Below are 20,250 nucleotides of genomic sequence, written 5' to 3' on the forward strand. Positions count from 1 at the left end.
ATGCAACCAATCACCACCCCGGCAGCTCTGGACAGGGCGGGGCGTGGGGCGCAGCCGGAAGGAGCTTGGGTGAGTGACATTGCATTAATACTTGTCGAGCATCGTAAGTACCCTTGGAGAACAGGGTTACTCTTGGTGGCCAGGTGTGGTGAGGGTGGCGGCAGGACATGAGGTGGAGAATCTGATTAATGTCTCGGGGGTGAACTGGTGTATTAAAAAGGATAATGATCTGGGAAAGAAGACTAGTTGCGACACACAATGGTTTTCTAGGTTACAAGAGCACCGCCGTTTGAGTTTCAGCGACAGATTCATGGCATCCTTTATCCAGAGCAACTTACAACGATCCCCTCATACCACTGAGCAGTTGAGGATTAAGGTACTTTGCTCAATGTTGCAGCTTGGTGGTGCTGGGATTTGAACTCACGACCTTCTGATCAAAAGTCCAAAAGTTTTTTTATTCACGTATATTGGCACATGTCAGTGGACATTCAGCCATGAAATATTTACGACATTTGGCAGAGACCCTTATCCTGAGCTGGTGAGGGTCAAGGACCTAGCAGTGGGAGCTTGATGGTGGGGCTGGGATTTGAACTTATGACCGTCCGTGCCAAAGACCGACAACTTAACCACTTGTCTACCACTTCCGACTCTGGGCCACAGGTGTTATCGTTTTTTTCTTATTATTATTAACATCTACCGACGTTCACATTTACATTTATGCCATTTGGCAGACGCCCTCATCCTGAGTGACTTCCCGATGAGCAGTTGAAGGTTAAGGTGGTGGTGCTGGGATTTTAGCTCACAACCTTCTAATCCAAAATCTAGTGCCACCTCCAAACATCTAAATAAACGAACATCTTAGACTGCTGACTAAAAATGAAATTTCTGTTGCTTTGTTTTTTTGGGTGTGTGTGCATTTTCTCCCGCTTACTAATTCTTTTAAGTGGAAATTACACATCAAATAAGAGTTTTGTTTTACTTTTGACGGTAGCTGAGATGTTTATGTAAGCAAGAGTAAATATAATTAATAGAGACCAATACAATATAACAATGTAATTAAAAAAATAAGATACGTGATAATAAACATTACAAATATTACAGGGGAAGCGCAAGATGAATAGTAATAAAATAAAAACAATAATAAAAATAATTTGATAATACGATATAGCAATGGTAGTGCCAGAGGCTGAAGAAGGAGCGGAATAGGGCTGCCATGTGCAAGCAGAAGTGGTGATGTGTTGTGTGATGAGTACTATTTAGTCAGGAACCTTCAGAGGAACCTTGTTATATTATACACGTGTTGCCTGAACGGATAGTTATGGGTTTGTGAGACTACAGTTTTACAGTGCCATGTGCAAGCTCTTTTTGTTGTTGCATTGGCTTTTTTTCCTGTTATTTGTGGGAGGTAATAGCTCAGTGGTTAAAGCTTTGTGTTGCTGATCAGAAGGTCATGAGTTCAAATCCCAGCACCACCAAGCTGGTGGGGCCCTTGAGCATAGTGCTTAATGCTCTGTGTTTCTGGGGTGCTGTATCATTGCTAACCCTATGCTTTAAAAGTGCATGTGACAAGCATAAAAATCTTACTTTTTTTTTTTGTGACTCATCCATTTACTGACAGCAACAGTGATGTTCTCAAATTTTCAGTTATACGTCTAGCATTTATATGCAAAGTATCTGCATCTGAACTTTCCATCCCATTCCCTAGGCCTATCAGGGCTTTTTGACGCCGGGCTTCACCATGCGAGTCCTTCGGGCCCAGATCCTTCTGTCATGAACTTGATCTCAGCTCTGGAGTCCAGAGGACCACAGCCACCACCTTCTGCTTCTTCTCTTCTCTCGCAGTTTCGCACTCCATCCTGGCAGACCGGTAAGTTCTGACACGATCGACGAGTGCCAAGTTCAAGCGTACAGATATAAATAATGCACATGTTACTGAACGTTTAGACACAGAGGCTAGCGCATGGTTACCATAGCAACAACTTTGAAGGCATACAAATGACCATATCCCTTCTGGATATGCTGCGGTTCCACGCTTTGATTATTTAGTGCTCACCAGGACTGGAATTCTTTTTTGTTGATTTGTTTGTTTATTTAATACTCAATTTATTTTGTGTTTTTTTTTTTTTTTCTTTTTTCTTTTTTAGCAATGCATACACCTGCCCCTGCAGAGCTTTTCATCTCTGGTGCTCTTTCTGGTTCTGGATCATTCCCATCATCATCTGCCTTATCAGCCTACCAGCACCCAGCTTCATTCTCCGGACGCTCTTTCCCTGGGGTGACCCCCTCGCTCTCATTACAGGACACTCCTACATTCAGCCCCACCTCAAACGGCCTGCTGTCTCCGCACGATCCTCTGCTGCACATTAAGACACCCTCGCAGTCAAGTCTGGGCTTCGATCGCTTGTTGTCATCTCAGGGTGCTGCTGCAGCCTACCGTGGGAGCCATGATCCTAGTGGCGGTAGCGGTGTGACTTCCGCTCAGGCATCCTCGGCAGCTTCGGCTTCTGCGCGCCATCTGCAGTCCCACCAGTTTAACCTGCTGTCCTCGCAGCTTCAGGACCAGTCCTCACAGTTGTACAGTGCATCAGTGTTCTCGCCTGCTCCAGCTCCACCTCAGCCGGCATCGCAAGAGCGGACCATACCACGACAAGACAGCGTCATTAAGCACTACCAGCGTCCCTCACCAGCACAAGCTCCCTCTTCTACACCTCATCCCCTTCAGCATTACCTCAGCTGCGGCGTGTCTGGGTATCAGCAGGCCCCTCATCCACGTCACGCTGGTCTCTCGTGCAGTCCGTTAGGAGAACACAGCCCCTCCTCCGACCACAAGCCTTCCCCCAGGACTGAGCAGTACCGACCCATTATACAGCCATCTTATGGGTCCTCCTCATCGTCATCTACTGGCGGGCCTGGAAAGGCGGCGAAAAGCAGTTCCAGTAGCGGCTACTCTTCCTCCGGCTCCGGATCGTCCTCCAGAACTCCCCATACGCCACCTTCTGCTTCCTCTGCTTCATCATCCTCGTCGTCGTCTTCTTCCTCCTCTGCGTCTGCCAGTGCGCGCCAGTCAAACTCTATTCCAAGCTCTACGTCTGCATCCGCGTCCTCTCGGCAGCAGCCTCCGACCCAGTCCGTGCCTCCTTCGCAAACACATTCCCAACCTGCTCCGAGTACCAACTCCTCTCAACAGAGCCTTCCGAAAGCGTGTCTCTCAGGCTATGGCTCTCCAGTAGCACCAGCCAAGTCTTCGAATAATATGACAGGCCAGACCCCACCCCAACAGCAGCCACAATCGTTCTCTCCCAGCCAGCCCCCATCACACTTATCTCAGTCATATGCAGGGTTCAGTTCCCCACAAACTCCACATGATCTCCCTTCAGCTAGGACTTCCGGAGTAGCTAAAGGATACGGGAATCTGGGAAGCCAGTCGTTTTCTGCAGAATCAGTGTACGGGACAGATTCAGGTTATGGCTCACTGCCTCCATCGTTAGGAGGAGCTGGAAGCCCTTCCATGGGATATGGCGCCTCAGGACACTCTCCTGCGCTTGTACGTTCAGGAGGAACAGCTGGCGGAAGCAGCAATGGAGGAAGCACGAGTACTGGAGGTGGAAGTAATGTTGCCAGTAGTGGAGGGTCTTACCATATCCCCGATTCAAGCCCATCTCCATCTGGCAACTCTGGAATAATTCGCCCAGGTCTGCATTCTCCTGCTCCATCACGACCTGCCCAGTCACCTGTTGGAACAGGATCCAACAAATACCTGTCGTCTGTTCTTTCCCCATCTTTCTTACCCTCCCCGCAAGGCTACCCAGACACCAGAGGACCTCGGTCGCAGTCGTACCATCCCTCCGCACCTCCCAAAACCAAGTCTGATACGAGCCTGCTCGGCGTGACCGAGTCTCGACCGCAACAAGACGACGATGACGATGATTTCCTAATTCAGCATTTACTTCAGGCGCAAAGTCCTACTCCTCAAGCACCCCCCCATCATCATCCCCCTCAAACCCATCATTCTTCACAGTCGACACAACAACAACAACCAGTCCTTCCAACCCAAGACGGAGGCAAGGGTTTGTCCTACGAGATGGGCAAGAGCTCAGAGGAACGGTATCATCTTCAAAGTGTTATTCGAACTCACAGCGCTACATCGAATGCTGCAGTGTCAGGAACAGGGAATGGAGCAGGTCTGGACAGTCAGTTGGAAATGTCTTTGAAAAAGCAGCAGCAGCATCAGCACCAAACGCAACATCAACAACAACAACAACAACACAAACATCAACAACAGAAGAACAGCAGATCTATCACAGATGGAGGAGGACGAGGGAACCCAGATCCAACGCATTCGCATCATCACCACGATTCAATGGGCTCTGTGGTCCATTACGGCCGGGGTGATCCTTATTCCCAGCATTCTATCGCACAACACCCTTCTTCTCACCATCAACACACTCCGCACACACCAACACATTCTCACTTGCACTCCCATCCGCATATGGATCTTCAGAAGAAGCCTCAAGAGTCGGCCGATATGGCCTACATACGCAAGACACCCGACCTGCAGCAGCACCACCACCAACAGCAATCGGGGCATCACCAATCTCATCAGCAACAACACCAACAGCAGCAACAGCAGCAGCATCAGACACAATCACAAACGTTGATGGAGTCTCCAACTGACCAGTCCCGCCATCCTCCGCATTTGTTACAGTCGGTTCTCTCCCACACGACTCGCAACAAAATTGACACCCAGCAACAGCAACACACTGCAAGCCAACAAACGTTAATGGAAGCAGCAGGTGGAGTAACAACGGCAGAAACCCATTCCCAGCCTCAAGCATCTCAACTCCAGATTCAACTCCAGACCCAAGCTCTGGAAGCTGCCAGCCACTATAGCCATAGTTCTCAGCAGCAGGACCAGAACCATTCAAAATCCACTACAGTGTCTTCTCTGGACATGCTGGAGCGCTCCCTCTCTCGAACCTCAAGTCAGGAAGGAGGCATGGTTGATGATCGGGCTGTAAACGAAGGAGGAAGAGGAAATTCTGGAGCTGGAACTGGAGCAAGTGTTGAGAGACACAGATCGCAGGATCAGCCGAGACTTTCATCTCACCATCCTTCTCAACATCATCCTTCTGAGTTGCAGTCATATCTTTCTGAGCCTGATTTGGGCTTGTCTGCTCCTTCTCATGGGCATCACCTTTCCCATCACCACCACCAATCACAGCAACAAACTCAAGCCCAACACCAGAACTCCCACCACCATGCTCACCCTCAGCATCAAACCCAACCGAGCCATCACCACCTCGCTTCTCAGTCCGCTTCAGCTACAGTGCAGCAACAAGAGCAGTCTCACTCCTCTCAGCTTCCTCCCAATCAGCTTGACCAGCAGCATCAAGGAGACCATCACTTCGATTCGAGGGGCTCAGCAGTGAAGTCAAATATGAATCAAAACCAGTCCCATCAGAACCAGAGGTTTGTCCCGTTAACATCGATCTGTTTCCCGGACTCTCTACTTCCAGACGAAGAGCGCTCGTTCTTTCCTGGCATGGAGGACATGTTCTGCCCAGAGGAGTACAAGTCAAGCTGCTCTGGTGGAACAGGGCAGGTACAAGATGGAGTTTCTCAATCCCAGACATGTCAAGAAGGTATGGAGGGCATCAAATCAACTGCAGAAGGTGGAGGAGATGATTCAGGCGCAAGCTACGACATGCTCGGCCACCCAGGAGATCAAGATTATGGGCAGTACTGCCATGATCTTGCAGAATCCGATAATGGAACCATGCACCTTGACCTCGACTCCTTGAAGACACATGAACTTCCATCAACAGTCAATACAGAACAACTTGGACTGATACAGTCTCAGCCTGCAAGTCTTGTAATGGCAAGTGGAGCGAATGTTGGGGAAGGATCTGGTGCCAAGATGGTGAGTTCCGGAGGTTCTGGCTCCGGATCTGGAGGACTTACATCTCCAATTTTCTGCTCATCTCGTCCCAAAAAGCTTCTGAAGTCCAGTTCTTTTCACCTTTTAAAGGAAAGACCTGATCCTAATTCTCTTCCCAAAAAGAGCTATGCACAGGAGTATGAGTTTGAGGATGATGAAGATAAGGCTGACGTTCCAGCTGACATTCGACTAAACAGCCGAAGACTTCCTGACCTGATTCCTGACCTTGTTTCCAGCTGTCGGAAATCTGGCAGTGGAACGATGAGCCCCCTAATGGACAACTTGGATTTTGGTTATCCCTCTCTTGGTCCACCTCCACAGTTACTTCCCCATGAAGGACCCAAAAAGAGAGGCAGGAAGCCCACCAAGCCTAAACGCGAAGGTCCCCCGAGGCCTCGTGGCCGCCCACGCATACGCCCTTTGCCAGAGCCCCACCATTCCAGGGCCATGATGGGAGAATGCGGAACGGGGTATATTCCTGAGAGAGGTAGAGGTCGAGGCAGGGGCAGAGGCCGAGGGAGACGAGACGAATCGATGATGGACAATAAAGATCAGAGTCAGATGTATCACATGCAGCAACAGCAAATGCATCACCAGCCACAACAGCAGCAACAGCACCAAGAGCCAATCAAACCTATCAAGGCAAGTTGGGAAGGAGGATTTACCCCATGTACCCTTTAAGTACTTATTTAATGACAAGGAATATTAATATGTGTACATCTGGTGAATGTCTAATCTTATGTTTTATAGATCAAACTTCCTATTGGTACCATGTCATCTTCTGACGCCCTCTTGCGCACGGATTCTTTGTCTGGTACTGACCCAGCCCTCTCAGATGGTTCTGTGGGCTCTGCCCCTTCCTTGGGTCTGAGTCCAGGGACACCGGGAGTGCCCGATATGAACAGACCTATCGACAAGAACAAAGCCAAGACACAAGATGTGAGAGAAAGGCATTTTTTTTTTTTTTTTTTTTTTACCCATGAGTCTTAGTTTACACGTCTTTAATTTGTGTATTTTGGTGTTTTTCAGATGGAAGAGAAAGATTCTGAGAAGACTGGTTTCGTGGCTTCTTTTTTGGATTTCCTAAAATCCGGGAAAAGGCCAGGAAGCAGCTCCGGGAACGACGATTCATCTCCGGGAAAAAGTGGAGGAATACATCCTATATCTCCTCAACCACCTCCTCCGCCGGCACCTGCAACATCATCTGGTTATGGAGACAGTGAAGGTGATGGAGGCCTGTCTTTGGGTGGATGCCCAAGTCCCTGCAAGCGCTTGGATGAGGAACTGAAGAGGAACCTGGAAACGCTTCCGTCGTTCTCTTCAGATGAAGAAGACTCAGTGGGGAAAAACCAAGACCTCCAAAAGAGCATCTCCTCGGCCATCTCTGCTCTATACGACACGCCACAACTAAGCACCCCTTCAATGCAGCCGCCTTCTCTCCCTCCACCTCCTCCTCCACTTCCTCCTACACCGCTGACCCCAACGCACCCACCACCTTCCCTCAGCCCACAGACCCCAACACCTATGCACACGCAGTCTTCTTCACATACACAGTCCATGGAATCGGCCATATTATCCAGAGATGAGCAAGGCGAAGAGATCGAGGAGGAGAAAATGAAAGACGAAGATGAAGATGAACACGAGGAAGAAGAGCAAGACAAACGAATAGACGAGAAGGTCCCAGAAATGGAGTTGCTGAGTGTTCCGAAAGTAGGAGGTATGTAAAGAGGGCGCAGAATTGTGTCATTTGTTATATTGTTTCTATTTTGCGGCTCTCTACTGAGGTAAATATTTCTTTTTTTAATTGCAGACTCACCTAAAGAAGCTTCTCAAACAGCAGCTCCTCATTCGCTTACACCCCTTTTTCCATCATCCCCTGGGTCTTCGTCTTCACCCTCTCCACCTCCTCTTCCTCCCCTCTCTCTCCCCTCACCCCTTCCTGACCTGGAGTACAACCCGTCTCCACCACAGAAACCCCCAGTTCAACAGTCTTCACCTCCAGCCAGCCCTCCTGCCCCCTCCTTGCCTATTCTGTCTCCTCCTCATCCTCCACCCGTAGCCTCTCCTCCACCCTTGGAGACGCCCACACCCCCGAGTCCCCTTCGACCTCAGCAGCCCGCTCCGGCTCCTCCATCTCCAGAAGAACCCCCAGCGCCCCAAATCCTGCCATTGCACCTGGCGCAGAAACAGAGCGGAGCTGCCATTACAGGAGAGACCGATGAGGACGAGAGTGAAAGCGGGGGAGAGGGTATCTTTAGGGAAAGAGATGAATTTGTGGTACGGATAGAAGACATCAAAACTCTCAAGGTACAGTGTACATCATACCAACTGCATTCTGCTAAAACAATTTTATATATCTATCTATCCATCCATTCATCCATCTATGGTACACACAAAATTCACGGTTTGGTACGTACCTCGGGTTTTTAAGTCATGGATCAGTTAAATTTCGGTACAGTTTGGGAGAAGAAATGCAAAACATTTTTTATTAACGTTGTTTAATATTATTTACGTTTGTGAACATCGACAGTTTACATTTTTAAAACAATTTAAACATTTTAAATAAAATATATAAAAATAAAATAGAATAAATCAAATTAATGCAATACATTTTTTATTATATTGATTACATTAGTTAGTCAGTTAAATTGCACAAATAAAAATAGAATAAATAATAATAAATAATTAAATGGAAAAATTAGACCCCATTTGTGTAATACAGATGTGTACATAAATATGTATTTGTTTGGGCTTTACAATTAATATAAAATTTTTCTAAAGATTTGTTGTACTTAACGGTTCTACTAAATATGTCCGTGAGGAAACTCAAATTTTAACTCAGTTCCACACGTAGAAGGCTTGCATTCTCTACACATGTGCACCGAATAGAAAACTATGCATTGAAACGGTTTGTTTGAATACGTGTACTGTTACATGTTACACCCTTGTTACATATACAGTATATATATAGGGTGGTGGAGGGAGACATGGGATTTTGGAACCAGTTTTGCCCCTGGGGCATCGGGGAATTGTTTGGAACCAGTACGAGCTCGTTTCTGTATATATGTATATATTGTCTAACTCACTATATATATATATATATATATATATATATATATATATATATATATATATATATATATATATACATATACAGTGCCTTGCGAAAGTATTCGGCTCCCTTGAACTTTGCGAACTTTTGCCACATTTCAGGCTTCAAACATAAAGATATAAAACTGTAATTTTTTGTGAAGAATCAACAACAAGTGGGACACAATCATGAAGTGGAATGAAATTTATTGGATATTTCAAACTTTTTTAACAAATAAAAAACTGAAAAATTGTGCGTGCAAAATTATTCAGCCCCCTTAAGTTAATACTTTGTAGCGCCACCTTTTGCTGCGATTACAGCTGTAAGTCGCTTGGGGTATGTCTCTATCAGTTTTGCACATCAAGAGACTGACATTTTTGCCCATTCCTCCTTGCAAAACAGCTCGAGCTCAGTGAGGTTGGATGGAGAGCATTTGTGAACAGCATTTTTCAGTTCTTTCCACAGATTCTCGATTGGATTCAGGTCTGGACTTTGACTTGGCCATTCTAACACCTGGATATGTTTATTTGTGAACCATTCCATTGTAGATTTTGCTTTATGTTTTGGATCATTGTTTTGTTGGAAGACAAATCTCCGTCCCAGTCTCAGGTCTTTTGCAGACTCCCATCAGATTTTCTTCCAGAATGGTCCTGTATTTGGCTCCATCCATCTTCCCATCAATTTTACCCATCTTCCCTGTCCCTGCTGAAGAAAAGCAGGCCCAAACCATGATGCTGCCACCACCATGTTTGACAGTGGGGATGGTGTGTTCAGGGTGATGAGCTGTGTTGCTTTTACGCCAAACATAACGTTTAGCATTGTTGCCAAAAAGTTCGATTTTGGTTTCATCTGACCAGAGCACCTTCTTCCACATGTTTGGTGTGTCTCCCAGGTGGCTTGTGGCAAACTTTAAACGACACTTTTTATGGATATCTTTAAGAAATGGCTTTCTTCTTGCCACTCTTCCATAAAGGCCAGATTTGTGCAGTATACGACTGATTGTTGTCCTATGGACAGAGTCTCCCACCTCAGCTGTAGATCTCTGCAGTTCATCCAGAGTGATCATGGGCTCCTTGGCTGCATCTCTGATAAGTCTTCTCCTTGTATGAGCTGAAAGTTTAGAGGGACGGCCAGGTCTTGGTAGATTTGCAGTGGTCTGATACTCCTTCCATTTCAATATTATCGCTTGCACAGTGCTCCTTTGGATGTTTAAAGCTTGGGAAATCTATTTGTATCCAAATCCGGCTTTAAACTTCTCCACAACAGTATCTCGGACCTGCCTGGTTTGTTCCTTGTTCTTCATGATGCTCTCTGCGCTTTAAACGGACCTCTGAGACTATCACAGTGCAGGTGCATTTATTTGACTTGATTACACACAGGTGGATTCTATTTATCATCATTAGTCATTTAGGTCAACATTGGATCATTCAGAGATCCTCACTGAACTTCTGGAGAGAGTTTGCTGCACTGAAAGTAAAGAGGCTGAATCATTTTGCACGCCCAATTTTTTGGTTAGGGTTAGGGTTAGTATATATATATATATATATATATATATATATATATATATATATATATATATATATATTTATTTTTTATTATTATTATTATCTTTTTTTTTTTTTGTATGATATGTTGGGACGCTGTCAGCATGTAAGCCTCTCACGCTCACTCTGGCCAGCGGTTGACAAGAGAAATGTATAAATTATCATTTTTTTAATCAAGCAACTAAGACAGTTGGATGTCTGTGTATTGTCGCGTTCGTTAACGAGTACTATTGATCTGACTTTGACTCTCTGTAACCAGCTGGCACTGCAGACGGGTCGAGAGCCTCCACCCATCTGGCGTGTACAGAAAGCACTGCTTCAGAAGTTTGCACCAGAAATTAAGGATGGACAGAGGCAGTTTTGTGCGACTAGCAATGTAAGTCGATTCCAAATGTGAGACTTAAATGATCAAGCTGAGAAAAGTGTCAGAACCAATAAATCAGACCTGTTCATTAGATGAGTGCGGGATTAGACTCTTACATTATATGTAAAATTAGCTGTTATGCTCCTTATAGCTGATCTCACTTGAGCTGTTTGTTGATCGATTCTCTTCCCAGTATCTCGGTTACTTTGGTGACGCTAAAAAACGGTACCAGCGACTTTATGTGAAATTCCTGGAGAATGTGAACAAGAAGGACTACGTAAGAGTTTGCTCTCGCAAACCCTGGCACAGGCCGTCCGTAACACTCAGGTACATCAATTTCCTTAAAATATCACTGACATCATTTCAAGAAGTATGTATTTTTCAGTTACTTTTAGTATTGCACCTCAATAATCCTTCTCCCGTGACCGTACAGACGCCAGTCACAGTCTCACCCAGTCGCAAAGATGACCCCACCCCCTAACAACCAGACATTGCCTCGCGTGGCAAGAGATGAGAAAGAGAAAGATCGGGAAAAGGCGAAAGAGAAGGAGCAGTGTGGTGAGGCCCGAGAGAAGAACAACATTAAGCAGCAAGACAGGGTGACCAAAACGAAGGAGCGAGAAGAGAGGAAAGACAAAGAGAAGAAAATGCCGCCACCTCCGGCGCCCCATAAGGCGGAGAAACGAGCAGCTGCAACAGAACACGCAAAGAAGGAGGACAAAAGGACAACAGGGGTTGACAGGAAGGTGGAGCGGGCCGCAAAACAGCAGCCCGCGAAAGTAAAGGCCGAGCCCCCGCCGAAGAAGAGAAGGAAGTGGCTGAAAGAAGTGCCGTCGTCATCCGAGTCCGATTCTTCAGCCAGCGATGATGAGAGTGAGCGCCAACACTTTAGTACTTCTCTCCCTATATATATATGTGTGTGTGTGTGTGTGTGTGTGTGTGTGTGTGTGTGTGTGTGTGTGTGTGTGTGTGTTATTGTAACCTGGTGTGTTTCTTTCAGTTTCTGTCAGAGCAGGCCTTAATACCCGAGCCATGCGCGAGATGTACCGGAGCTATGTGGAGATGCTGGTCAGTACCGCTCTGGACCCAGACATGATCCAGGCCTTGGAGGACACAGAGGGTACGAGGGTTCTAAGAGTACAGATTGCTTTGCCGTGTCAGTCTAAACTAGTTTAATATCACCCTTTGCTCCTTCTCCAGATGAACTCTACCTGCCTCCAATGCGCAAGATCGACAGCATTATTAGCGAGCAGAAGAGGAAGCTTCTAAAGCGAGTCAACATGAACCCCCAACATCAGGTATCACTATGACTTTACTAAATTCTTTTCACATTATTTACCCGTCTGTGCACTAACCTTTCTCCCTCTATCACTCTTGCCCCTGAAGGAGGCCCTAAACACCTTTCCTCAGATAACAGCAGAGCCTTTGGACTCAGGAGCCGTGAGGGTCAAACTAGGCGGGGAGTGCTATAACCGGAAAACCCTGAACCGGGTCAAGAAGAGTGTCCCCAAATCACAGGTAATGTGACATGTGGTGCAAACCTGAATTCTTCTCATTAAGCCACTCCTGGGCCCCTGAGCAAGGCCTTGAACTCCATAGCTTCTCAGTTGTATGAATGAGATAAATGTAAGGATGAGGGCATCTGCCAAATAAAGATCCCAAGATTTTAGGAAGCTGGGGTCAGAGCGCAGGATCAACCATGTTACAGCGCCGCTAGACCACGGAGGGTAAAGGTTTTTGCTTAAGGGTCCCAACTGTGGCAGCTTGACGATGCTGGGATTTGAACCCCTGACCTTTTGATCAGAGCCTTTTTTACTGAGCTCCATGTTCCCATGAAGGCACTGGGTTTGCTTCATAGTACAAGTATCATGTAGAGATCAGCATTCATAATTCACTATGGATTATGGTACCCAATATCCAATTACTGTTCTGCCACACAAAACAGAACAGAAATTTGGTGCTCGAAGCCCAGGTACTCTCCAACCCTGTCTTCTTGTCCATGCTTCGTCTTTGTTCTTAACGAAAAGTCAACACATGCTGCGAAACGGAAGGTCCAGCACAGTCCGATGTCTGATTTTGACTCACGTTCAAATCGTATACAAACATGCACAGTGGTGTGCAAAAGTATTGGAACAAAAACGCAGTGAGTTCAAAAAAGATCTCATCAGTATCCGGTGCAAATTGTTCTCTTTCAAAACATAATCAGCCACATATAATGGCGATGTGGGGTTATAAAATTATTTGCAATTATTATGAGAAAAGTTACAGAGGGTCCCTGGTGATCTAGTGGTTAGGATGCGGCACTCTCACCGCTGCGGCCCGGGTTCGATCCCTGGTCAGGGAACGAACCCCAGCCATTAGGGTTGCACAAACCTTAGTGCCGGTCCCAAGCCCGAATAAATGGGGTTGGTTGCGTTAGGAAGGGCATCCAGCGTTTAAAAAAACAACAAAAAAAACGTGCCAAATCAAACATGATGGTCCGCTGTGGCGACTCCTAATGGGAGAAGCTGAAAGAAGTTTATTATGAGAAAAGTTACAGCAAGGAAATGCTCCAATACATGCGATTTGTCTGTTTGTGATGACTGCTCTGTGTAGTTATGAAATTACTTAAAAAGCAATATTGGCAAGAAAAAGAACTCGTTCATTCTGCTGCGATCGTTAAAAATGAAGATAAATGGGCAAGTTAAAAAAATTACATTAATTCGCGGTCTACGTGTGTGCCAACTGAGTACACGGATCAACTGTGATCTTTTGGACCCCTAATACACACACACACACACACGCACACACACACACACACACACACACACACACACACACACACACATATATATATATATATATATAATGAAAATGTAACTTACAATAATGCAGAATCAGTGTGAGTTAAATTTATTGATGCACTCAAAAAATGCACTGCAAATAATAATAATAATAATAATTAATAAAAAATATAAATACCCCGCATTTAGGGGTGTGGGATATTGACAAAAAAATTATATCTCCATATTTTTTTTTATTTTATTAATAATAATGATTAAAAGATGTGCTGACTCTTCAAAATGTAGTACCTTCTTAATATTCTATGTGGTGGTCAGTTCACAGCAGTAACAGATTAAGTTTAAATTAATTTGTACCTTATATGGGCATTTATTTGACCTTTATAAGACCATTCTATCTTTCTAGTCAAATACGTACATTTTATCAGTCAATTAGAATAATGACATTTTGGTTGTTAACAAGTAAATGAAACCAGTATCAATAAAATCAATCAGAAGCTGCATCTGAAGTGGTGTTTAGATGCATTTGCACTGTTTGATGCAGTTCAGAGGGACATGTAGAATAAAATAGCCTTTATCACATATACATTACAGCACAGTGAAATTCTTTCTTCTCATATCCAATTTTGCTCAGAAGCTGGGGTCAAAGCGCAAAGGCAGCCATGATGAGGAACTCTGGTGCACAGAGGATTAAGGGCCTTGCTCAAGGGCCACAGCTTGGCAATGTCGGGGCTTGAACCCCGACTTTCCAATCCAAACACAGAGCCTTAACCACTGAGTAACCACCCCGGCATGTCATGCCTTAACCTGCAGTTTCAAGTGCATAAATAATGTTTTGATATTTTAAACATAAAATGTTGAATACTGATATTTGATATTATTGAAAAAATAAAAAAACCTTTAATTGTGAAATTAAAACCGCCAGTCACTGTTAATAAGTGATTCATTGCGAATGAATGAATCACCTGTTTAAATTATTCACTTCAATCACAATGACTCACTAACGATTGCTCAGAGACGCGAAGCAGTACTGTGGCTTTGTTCGGAATCGTTTTTGTTGGGGAAATCGATCTAAAACAGGCAGTGTGGTGTTTAAAACAATGTGGCGTTACAGTCTATTAATATTGATTTCTTGTTTATTTAAATGTTGAATAAAATAAATATCACACTTCATAATCATGCAGCTTTTTGGAGAAAAATGTCAGTGATACTGATTAACTATAAAGTGATATGAATATACGCATTTTCTGTGACCATCCTAAATGCATTTTAATAGAATCATGCGGTGAAAGAACACACTCGAAATGTGCACGAGTCTAACCTACTAGGCTTCATCACGTCACGTAAGTGCATGCCCTCTGTAGGTGTGTTTCGGTTGGGGTTTCGCGATATACTCGATTACGTCAAATCGTTAAAACAACAATCATGATATTATCGTGGACAAAATATTGATCACACAGCCCTATGTCCCCCAGTCCACCGCCTGGTGGTTGCAGACCCCTGTTTTAGATGTTGGACTCCTCAGTTCAATTCCCAACACCACCAAGCTGGGCCCTTGCACAAGGCCCTTAACCCTCCACTAATCAGTTGTGTAAGTTGGTTAAAGGTGTGAATGTAATTGGGTATATTTTGCGCAGCTTCATGAAAATGTTGTCAGGTAAATTTTTCAATGGTTGTGCAAATAAAGGAGGTTGTGCATTTTGTTGATATGAATATAGAAGTGGTACAGGTAGTCCCCGAGTTGACAATAGCTATATGACAAAATTTGAAAAATATTTACATTTTCACACGCCATTTTAACTTTTGGACGATATTTTGAGACGCTGCCAGGATGTACACATTCGTCACCATGTACGATGCCTTTACTCTTGCCATGACAGAATTTAGTTGTCTTGGTGTCAAAGTAGAATAGAAGAATAGAATAGCCTTTATTTGTCACATATACATTACAGCACAGTGAAATTTGTTCTTCGCATATCCCAGCTTGCTTAGAAGCTGGGGTCAGAGCGCAGGGTCGGCCATGATACGGCGCCCCTGGAGCACAGAAGGTTAAGGGCCTTGCTCAAGAGCCCAAGAGTGGCAACTTGGTGATACCGGGGCTTGAACCCCCGACAATTGTGGGGACATTCTAAAACGCTTAACGGGAAAAACGCTTAATGTGGCTTAATGCAATCAGACAGCGTTTTTAAAAGACCACACTCAGTAAACACAATAATAATAAAGCATACTTTGTACAGACAATCACTTTTTCTTTAACAGTTTTCATAGTGTAATATGACACAAGAAAATCAATTAGCTGTTTTTAAAACTTGACTTTTTATAGCATTCTCCCCTTTTTTTTCTCACGCAGGACATCAAGCTGCCGACCGAGACATGTCGACTTTACAGCTTTTACCATTCTTTGCACCATTACAAATACCACACCTTCCTAATCTGCAAAAAAGAGGTAACTGCACCCACACGTTGTCTAATATTTCGATAGCGAACGCAAACATGGAATCACAGGAACTTTATTTATTGTTGTTTTTCTTTTTTTTCTCAGACCAACACTATAGAACAGGCGTCAGAAGATCCCGGGCAGGAGGAGGTGGTTCAGCAGTGCATGGCCAATCAGAGCTGGCTGGACACACTCTTCAACGCCTTCTTAGAATTGATGACCCACAGTGCCAAAGCCTGACCTAACGAAATCATTCAAGATCAGCAAAGACAGACAAAGGACAAGCCTTGAAGATGCAGCAGAGGCTCTTGAATTTGTTTTAACCCCCCACGGTCCTCTCCTATTGGTTTTTTTCTCAAGGCGTTTCTTAAGACAATTGTGATACATGACCAGGCAATAGAGGCTCCTCTCAGCAGGTAGCTTTTGGCAAGCAAACTAATCAGAGCTTCATTGAGAGCATGGGTTTTTTTTTTATTTTTTTTTAGGGAAAAAGAAGAACATATATAGATGTGGCCAATTTTTTGGGATAGGGGCAAGGGCAGAAAGACGGAGTAGTTGGCCCCCCCTTTCGCCACAATGAAACTGACCTTTGACGAGAAACCGAATATGACTGAAAGTAGGATACTGTACAAAGTTTTATCGTTGATTAAAAAAAACACGGCAAACGTTTGGAATTTCAAGAAGTCATGAGGAGGAAGTCTGTTACAATTTTACACAGATTATTTTTTAAGACTGCAAACTTTTAATCTGCATTTTTCCTTTTTTTTTTTTTTTTTCAAGAGTCGAAGGCGTGCGACAGTTGCGCTTTATATATATATATATATATATATAAAAACAAAAAAACGAGTGAAGAATGCTGTGCCGGAAAACTGACCGCGGGAAGGGGGGGGGGGTTTGGGGGGGGTAAACACTTACCAAGTGATCCAAGAGAGCTATACGTGCATTTCTATTATTTATATAAAGACATTTCTAACAGGAGCTTGCACATACAATATAAAGCAGCAATGCTTCATTATTCGTTTCGTAACTGATGCCAGGCGGCAAAAAAAAGAAAAGAAAACATAAACATGTCGAATCCATAGCCGTCTTCCTGTAGGCTTGTGAAGAGTCGGCGCTCACACGTGGTGGCATCGCTTTTTTTTTTTCTTCGTCTGTAAGAGCATAAGAAAGAAATGAAACAACTTTCCGCTACGCAAAGCCGTATTATTATTTCGGTGCATTCTTCAGAAGATGGACATGAAAATAAGAGCTAATTATAGCATTCGATTCCCACTAGGGAAAAAATTTTATGTATTAGTAATATTTAAATAGGATCCTTTTTCTTTTTTTGTTTTTTTTTGTTTCATTTTTAACTGTTTGTCCTTTGTCTGTATTATGAGTATTATTTTGGAACAATCTAATACTGTGCTTCTTTTGGAGGAGAAAAAAAAGCCTTTGTGTAAATACTGTACAGCTCTTCACTCGAAAATACAGTTCTTCTGTACATGGACTATTCCTGTATTTGACAAAACGAATAAAATCAAGGAGCGTATAATGTCTCGTAAAAATATCAGTTTCGCTTTCGTGATTATCGCAGCGAAGACCTCGTCCCACATGTGTTTTCATTATACAGCTGGTGAATTGAATTTGTTTTCAGGTTTTTTCTACAGGGTTCGTATGAATTTTGGAAAAGTATGTTAAAAACTTCAAAAGTTAAATTTGTCTGGATTAGTATTGGAAAAAAAACCTAACCGTAGTGCTCCCTTACTATTTCCCTATTCGGTTTCCTAAAATCTTAAATTAAGAATTTATTTTATAAAAATATTTTTAAACAAAATCTATGTCTACACGTTTGAAAAGGGTGTTTTTTATCTAAAACCGTCCACGTCCAAAGTAGTTTCCCAAAAGTTGCTCATCCACACTGAAACTTCTGAAAACGCTGCACTTACTGAAAACGCTGCACTTACACAAGTACTGCACTTGAGCAAAAACCTAAGATGCCGCATCATTTCTAGAGACTCCATTTCTCACAGTCCACATTGCGACACGAAAATGGTGTTTTTTATGAATTGATAGACTTTGGAGAGCGTTTTTAAAAAGCTACGTTTTCGTGTTTCCAAAAAAACGCCTCAGTGTGGACAGAGAGAAAAATATACATTGTCAAACAAAAAACATTTTAATGTGGACATATTCTTCAGTATTGCTGTAAATTAGAGGTCGACCATTTCATCGGTCTCCGTCTAGAGACGTACCAGCGCCATTTGGATTTCACTTCATGTAGAGTTTGGACATTGGACCTCTTTGAGTGTTTAAAGGCTCTGGCATGGAGAAGCTGGTGTTGGATCTATGATGATGGCAAATGGTATCTCCTGGTTCCATAATCTGAAATAACTGTATAAGACTGTAGAAAGATCATTACTCATAATCTTACATTCCAGTGCTCATGTTAGTTCTCAGAGATAATGTCTGTTGTAAAAAGCGCTATAGAAATAAACTTGACTTGACTTTTGCTGATTAATTGGCACCAATAGTTGATTGCTGGAACTGCATCTGCGAAAACGCTTTGAACTACGTAATTTCCGCCTGCCATTTATTTACTTTCAGCCTCTTTAAAAAGTTGCAGCAATGACTAAAAATCTGCGTTTTCAAATGTATCAACTTCGGAGAGACTTTTCAAAAAGCTACCTTTTGTTAAATGAACGCGTATTAGTGTGAACATGGCCAACGGTGTTTTTTAATGAAGTTGGGAGCAGACTCATCGCTGCCAAAAGATCGTCACTAGACTGGATCTGCACAGCTGTGATTGGTTGTTACGTTGTGAGGCAACAGTTTCCATGACAGTACAGCATGCCGACCGTGCGACTAAACACATGGAAAACATCAGATATTTTGATTCTTACAAATCAGAGATTGTAACTTAAGGCATGTTATAGTTGGAATTAAAAATCATTTCAGATGTTAAATATGGTCTTAAGAATCTTTAGGGCAGTTTGCATATTTAAGTCTGGAAAAGTATGGAATTTTGAAATGAAAAATGTGTAGAAACCATGACTTTGTGATTTACTGAAATAACTCTGTTTAAAGATATGTTTTAAATGTAATTATTTAATTCTGTTTTATTTGTAGAGCCCTTTTAACAGTCCGCAAAACAACTTTACAGTGATAAAGAGGGTATAAAGTTGGAATGTACAAGTTTGTTTCTTATAAGTTGGGGAAAAAAAGGTAAGTGCAGTGGTTAAAGTGTTGAACTTCAGATAATAAGGTTGTGAGTTCAAATCCTAGCACCACCAAGCTGCCTGTGCTGGACCCTTCAGAAAGTCCCTTAACCTTCAACTTCTCAGTTGTATAAACGAGATGATTGTAAGTCGCTCGGGATAAGAGCCTCTGGCAAATGTGAAAATGAATAAAAAACTCCAGACATGGCATGAGGAAGAACCTTTGAGAGGAACCAAACTCAACAATTAACCCATCCTAATCCTCAAACCTGAATGTCCATTCATTACAGTTCCATCATTGTTGAGGTTCAGTGATGGACACTTGGTCTTTAAGGAAGGAACTCCATCCAGAGGTAGTGGGGCAGGATCAATCAGTGAAGAACTGTAAATATTTTATTGTTTACCTTTTTTTTTTTTCTCATCAATGATTTAAAAAACAAAGTAAGTAATTCATTTCAAAAATACCAAAATGCTAGTAATAAAAGTCCACGCTTGTTCAGGGACTTTGTGAAAAGGTCAAACGGAAAAAGACTTTTGCTCCATAATGACCTAACTAGTTAGTTTTGGTTATAAACACGGTATAATAATAGTCCATTTCACTTCCAAGTTGTAACACGCTGGCATTCTGGTCTTCAGTTGAAATCTTACATAACTTCCTGTCTCTTGCCTGGAGGATTCCAGTTTTGCTCGGGTATTTCCACCAGGCTCCAGCCTTAAATCGTCCTCTGTAAACAAAGGCGAGGCTGATTCAGCAACATGGATAACGTAGCAAAAGCAACGTGGAAGCTACCTTTGTCTTTTTGAGGTCTTGCGCAAGCCTGGGAAATTTGGGGGAACTACAACGTTTGGGAATTTATGGAAATTCAGCATGTGTTCCTTCAAACGGAAAGATCTTGTAGATT

General features: G+C 43.4%; 1 protein-coding gene across 2 annotated transcripts in view; it reads left to right on the forward strand.

Annotated features, from left to right (window-relative positions):
- prr12a (proline rich 12a) overlaps positions 1–17,701 on the forward strand; it is a 21,180-nt gene extending 3,479 nt beyond the window's left edge. For both annotated transcript variants that reach the window (XM_083557053.1, XM_083557054.1), the window contains exons 3-16: positions 1–69; positions 1,706–1,867; positions 2,145–6,580; positions 6,689–6,877; positions 6,968–7,655; positions 7,749–8,245; positions 10,833–10,949; positions 11,131–11,264; positions 11,371–11,810; positions 11,938–12,057; positions 12,138–12,235; positions 12,324–12,455; positions 16,068–16,163; positions 16,260–17,701. The exon at positions 1–69 is cut by the window's left edge and continues 89 nt beyond it. In XM_083557053.1, the coding sequence (XP_083413179.1) occupies positions 1–69; positions 1,706–1,867; positions 2,145–6,580; positions 6,689–6,877; positions 6,968–7,655; positions 7,749–8,245; positions 10,833–10,949; positions 11,131–11,264; positions 11,371–11,810; positions 11,938–12,057; positions 12,138–12,235; positions 12,324–12,455; positions 16,068–16,163; positions 16,260–16,394 (7,313 nt within the window). In that variant the 3' untranslated portion in view covers positions 16,395–17,701. The remainder of the gene's footprint in view (positions 70–1,705; positions 1,868–2,144; positions 6,581–6,688; positions 6,878–6,967; positions 7,656–7,748; positions 8,246–10,832; positions 10,950–11,130; positions 11,265–11,370; positions 11,811–11,937; positions 12,058–12,137; positions 12,236–12,323; positions 12,456–16,067; positions 16,164–16,259) is intronic.
- The last annotated feature ends 2,549 nt before the right edge of the window (positions 17,702–20,250 follow it).

This window comes from Silurus aristotelis (genome assembly GCF_946808225.1).
Source record: "Silurus aristotelis genome assembly, chromosome: 12".
Lineage (NCBI taxonomy): Eukaryota > Metazoa > Chordata > Actinopteri > Siluriformes > Siluridae > Silurus > Silurus aristotelis.